We start from the raw sequence: 5,255 nt of genomic DNA on the forward strand, positions 1-5,255 counted from the left end.
ATTTTCAATTCCTATCACATTAAGTTCAACCCAGTCATTTTTTTCAAGTTCTATATACTAAGTCTCCCGAAAATGTTGGTGGGGACCAATATCCCCTTCATTTTACAGCCGACGTATCTCGAAGCATGATCCCAATATCTATTGTACTTGATGAAGACGTTCAATACATCAGTCATTTCTAAATAATTTCAAAAACAATAACTGTTAATCAACATGCAATTACTCCTAGTCGTCATCGAGTCATTAAAAATGGCTAGTCATAACACTATGTAATGGCCGGTCATAAGCCAGTCATAGTGTGCCAGTCATAACACTATGGGTCATTTGAGTCATAATATTATGGCCGGACGGTCATATCACTATGACTACCTTACGGTCATAATACTATGACCGGCCATTTTGACTCATATTGTTATAATTTGACTCATAGACAATGACTCATACTGTTATGACTGACTGGTCATAGTATTATGACCGGACATATAACACTATGAGTCATAATACTATGACTCCCAAGGTCAATTATGTCTTTGACGTGTTGGTCGTTACAATAAGTTTTCATATCTGTTATAAACCATCCAAAATCTCAAATTGACGAAAGATATTTTCAATTCCTATCACATTAAGTTCAACCCAGTCATTTTTTTCAAGTTCTATATACTAAGTCTCCCGAAAAATAAATTTAAAAAGACAAAAATAAAAGAAAAACAAAAAAAAATTGTGTACCAATCTCGATCTGTGCAAAATCGGAGTATTGGCGACGAGAGAATGAGGGCGTAGGGAAGAGTGAGACCAAGTAGAGAGAGAGGCCAAACTTGAGAGAGAGAGAGAGAGAGAGCTGAAAATAAGGTGTAGAGAGAGAGAGAGAATGAGCGGGAGAGATGTGAGAGTTTCTTTGAGGTACTTTTAAATGATAATTTTGACTTAAGTGGTATAGAAGTCATTTTACCTCACACTACTGACATGACAATACTAGTTGTGAAAGTATATAAAAGTAGTGCTAAAATTAATAGTCATTTATTTAGAAGTGCTATTATTGATATTAACCATTTTTTATTATTAAAACTCTGAAATCATGATTTATAATTGTAATGTAGCTTTTGAAATTAATATTAATGTATGGACTTTTCCTGGTAGGACAATCTATCGGTTCTGACCTTTAAATATGATTAAATCACATTAAATTTTAAAAGTATATAGAACAATCAGTTTCTAATACAATGAAGACTTTCATCGAATAACTTTCAATAAAAAGCCTATAATAGTTTGCCAAACCCAAGAAAAAAATCTCAATTCAGTGACGTTGAGCGGCCTGCGCCCATCCAAAAAGGGGATCCCTAGGCCAACTCCAGAGGAAAACTACTTAAGAAGAAAGAAGCCATGTGAAATGAATGAGGCTTTAAAAATTCAAATTGATTATATTTTTATAAGTACTTACCCCGTTACTAAGATGGGTATATCCGGGTTTTTGGGACCAAAAACTTCCATTAATGTAAACTGAAAATTAAATATGAGAATATTCGGTGCTTTGATCACTAAAGATCGTAACAATCTAATCAGAAGGATGTGAGTGGTTGATCCACACCAACACTCGGTACTCCCGTGCAACACAATTTCCCAAATCCCTTACCTCTTAAACCCTCGCAAAAGCCCTCGCCTCACTCTTCCAATTTCGCAGCAACATCAGTGAACTGAGATTTCATTTCGAGAACAACAAACCAAACAACCATGGCTTGGCGCTCCGCCGGATCTCTGTCGCGCTCGCTAATGTCAACCGCTAGGGTTTCGTCTCTGCGCTCGGCTCCTTCCCTCCCCCGCCTCCGCCCCCCGAATCTCGCCGCTCCTCCTCGCCTCCCTTCTCGTCGTCTCTCCTTCGCCTCTACCAGGTCCTCCCCTTTCTTCTTCCTTTGTCGCGGCCTCCAGAATATTTCGATTCTTGATTTGGTTTCTAGAAATTTTAGGAAAGTACCGCCAAAGTTTTCATCTATTGAGGTTTCGGTTATGAAATCATGCTTGTTCATTGGAATTTTGCCCGTTTGTTGTGCTTGTGGATAGGAATTTTTTCTCTGTAACTTGAGGGTTTCAATTCGGGATTTGAACTCGAACGTGTGCATTTTTTGTTGGGAATTATATTTTTAGGGCCGTTGTTGATTTCTTAGCAATTACCAGACAGTACTTGGATTAGTTGTTGTACTTGTTTACATATAACTCTGTGCTTCCCGAAATGGACTTACTTGGTTTGTTTAGTCGTTCTTTGTGGATGATCTTCTCAGAAGGAAAAAAAAAAAGCGGAAGAAGGGAATTTTGGCTTTGATTATAAAGATGGAGAGAGATCAGGTGAAGTTGGGCCAATAAAGGGTTTTTAGAATAGTTTTGTTTTGAGCATGGAGATGGAAATTGAATCTTTTGGGGAATGGTTTCGGAACTGATTTCAAAATTGTGTTTGATTAGTTTTTCTAGAGAGATGGCTTTGAATATAAGAAAAAGGTTAAACTGTTTGTTTGTGTTTCAGAATTAGTAAAGTTTATAAAATCCAATAAAGCAATGCTGATATGTTTCAAAATGAAAACAGAAAACGACTAGCGTTTTTAGGTGTGTTCATTTGCACAACTCAAGTCATGACTTGGGTTGTGTATGTGAGAGAAAAACACTGTAGTAAAAAATTTAAATTTGAATTTATGTGAGAGAAAACACTGTAGTGATATGACTTGAGTCGTGAAATGAACAAGGTCTTTATTTTTCTTAAAAGAGAAATGAGACCGGTTCCAACCCGTATCAGCCAACTAAACATTATCTAGTAACATTTTTCAAATCAGTTACCTAAAAAACGTGGGGAAAGAAAACAGTTTGTAAACGAGCCCTAAATTTTTTGTTTCTCCATATGGTGAGCATTCAAGAGGAAGGTAGGTCAATAAGTGAAGGCACTGGTATTTAATAAAAAAATAATTTATGTGTTTTTTTCCGTTACTTTATTCAGGTAATAATTTTTATAAAGTGAATATCTATCCCTGTTTTCTTCTTTCCTAATGTACTTTAACACAATTGATAATATTTAGATAAAGCTTTGTTTAGCATGGTTTTTCTGTTGTGTTATTGACTTATTGTAAGTTAGCTGCTCTTTTTCTTTTTTTTCTTTTTTTTTTTTTTTTTTGAATAGAAACGAACTTATTGTAAGTTAGTTTACATTGTATAGTGATTAAACAAATGGGTACTTTCGTTTTATTTACTAGTTTTGTGATGTACTTGTAGGAACTTGGGAGAATTGGGGTGCGCACAGTCACTTCTGCCAATGCACAGTGTCATGGCTTCAACATCTCACCTGGCTGTCAACTTGCGGGCTTTTTGCGAGCTGTCTCATGGTACCTTCCGCCGTTCTTGTCAAGATCGCTAGTAGTCTCTTTGTGAGTCTTGCTGTCTAGGAAACATGACAAAATGAAAATTAATCGATTATCTTTTTTTTTTTTTTTTTTTTTTTTCCATTTTCTTATCCTTCAAATGATGCCCTGGGTACTTGTAACCTTAAATTAATAAGAAGAGATAGATTAGGCAATAAGGTATTTGGGCTTGTTAGCATATTAAGTTTGGTTGATAAGAAGAGATTGGAATTGGGATTGATAGGGATGAGTGGAAGAGACGGGTGATGCACGGCAACATTCAATCATCCAAAGGAAGGACGGTGGTGCTGCATTGTAGGTTCTCTTTTTCATTTCTTTCATCAAACCTTAAATTAATAAGAATTACAACTGTATGCGAGCATGTACATACAAATTGTAAAAATCCCTTAAATTGAAATTCCTCTTTGGTAAACTAGTTTCTTTCTTAGCTAGATTTGATTTGTTTAGTATTTCTAAGTTCGTTATTGTGGTAATACTTGCCATAGGACTCTCCGGTTAATTCCTAGTCATTACTGTGGTTTTTCTTATATTCTCCTTTGACAGTAGCAGCTAATAGTTGTTCTTGCCATTTAAGTCTACATGTTAATCACAAATGTTGCACTGACATGTGCTACAAGTGTTCTCTATGTTATTTGTTGCATAATCTGGAATGAAGTGATTTTTTCCCATTGGACAACCTAATTTTCTTTATTTATTCATTTTGCTAGTATTTGATATCCATAGTAAAAGAAAACCTTCATTTTTCTCTTCGTTGGGCATTTAATTTGGCATCCTAAATCCCAACATTCTTTGAATAGAAGGAAACAATGCGTGTAGGATATTTTATATTAAAGATAGAGGGAACACATTGGTTTATACATTTGGATGTCCGGTGATTCCCGGGTACTTGGCAAATTTTATTCAAAATTCTTAGAGTTTATGCACATGCTGCTGTGTCACTGCAGGTACTTGAGAAGATCGTGGGAGTAGCATTATCAAGTGCAACTAAATGTTTTTGTGGGGGCAGTGATGGAGATTGGATATATCCTTTAGGATATTGAGTTTTTCGATTAGGAATTGTAATAAGAGAGTATTTCGTTGTTTATACTATTTCCAAGAAGAAAACGTGGGAGTTACTTGAATTTCTGGAAGACCTTTAGAATGTAGCTTTAGCCTTTTGCAGGTCTCTTGATTGCAACAGTTGTTTTTGGTCTGCTCTTTTGTTGGACTGGTTTATTTGATATTTATTACTCTGCTATTGATGACTAATCTAAATTAGTTCATTTATAATATCTGTGTTCCACAATATGTCAGCACTAATATTTTCTGCGGTATTGTAAGAGCTGTTAGGCTGGTTTTAGTTTATTTTAGTACATGTATAGTGTAGAGAAGTGGTTGATACTTGATACTAAGGTGTTTGAGATGATGAGTCTTCCTAACCTAAAATTCCATTTCAACAAGCACTTTTCAGTAAACCAATTATGCCGACTCCAACTTCAGCTTGAAGCTGTAACGAGATTCTACCCATGTTGCAGCAATGCAACGCCCATTAATGAGCTTTTCTTTCTAGTGACGGGTGAAGAGTTGCGTGTGCACGTATCTGCGCATCAATTCTGCATGTCTTTGGGTGTGTTTGGAATTGGTTTCAAAATAATTTTGTTTTCTGTATGAAAATAGAAATGAAAACGTTTTCATTTTCGTTTTGAAAATATTTTTGAAAATGTGTTTGGTAGTTTTATTTAGAGATTGATTTCAGTTTTAAAAAATACTGAAACTGCGTTTGGTGGTTTAATTTTTGAAAACATATAATAATATTTAAAATAATAATATATTAAATATATAATATTATTAAATATATTAAATAAATATATTATTTATATA

General features: G+C 34.9%; 1 protein-coding gene across 4 annotated transcripts; it reads left to right on the top strand.

Annotated features, from left to right (window-relative positions):
* The first annotated feature begins 1,513 nt into the window (after window positions 1-1,513).
* On the top strand, window positions 1,514-4,414 carry LOC112093194. Of its 4 annotated transcripts, XM_024171218.1 has the most exons (4): window positions 1,522-1,886; window positions 3,250-3,359; window positions 3,619-3,689; window positions 4,340-4,414. In XM_024171218.1, the coding sequence occupies exons 1-3, from the start codon at window positions 1,729-1,731 to the stop codon at window positions 3,639-3,641; spliced, it is 291 nt and encodes a 96-aa protein (XP_024026986.1). In that variant the 5' UTR covers window positions 1,522-1,728; the 3' UTR covers window positions 3,642-3,689; window positions 4,340-4,414. The 4 variants fall into 4 exon arrangements, with proteins under 4 accessions (XP_024026984.1, XP_024026985.1, XP_024026987.1 ...); XM_024171216.1 differs by lacking the exon at window positions 3,619-3,689 and having other exon boundaries at window positions 1,514-1,886; window positions 3,250-3,401; window positions 4,340-4,409; XM_024171217.1 differs by lacking the exon at window positions 4,340-4,414 and having other exon boundaries at window positions 1,514-1,886; window positions 3,250-3,401; window positions 3,619-3,680.
* The last annotated feature ends 841 nt before the right edge of the window (window positions 4,415-5,255 follow it).

Source organism: Morus notabilis, unplaced genomic scaffold (genome assembly GCF_000414095.1).
Source record: "Morus notabilis unplaced genomic scaffold, ASM41409v2 Scaffold3430, whole genome shotgun sequence".
NCBI lineage: Eukaryota > Viridiplantae > Streptophyta > Magnoliopsida > Rosales > Moraceae > Morus > Morus notabilis.

Coding starts and splice junctions, on each gene's coding strand:
- LOC112093194 (XM_024171216.1), top strand. CDS start 1,729: ATGGCTTGGCGCTCCGCCGGATCTCTGTCGCGCTCGCTAATGTCAACC. Junction 1,887..3,249: donor CTCTCCTTCGCCTCTACCAG/GTCCTCCCCTTT, acceptor ATGTACTTGTAG/GAACTTGGGAGAATTGGGGT.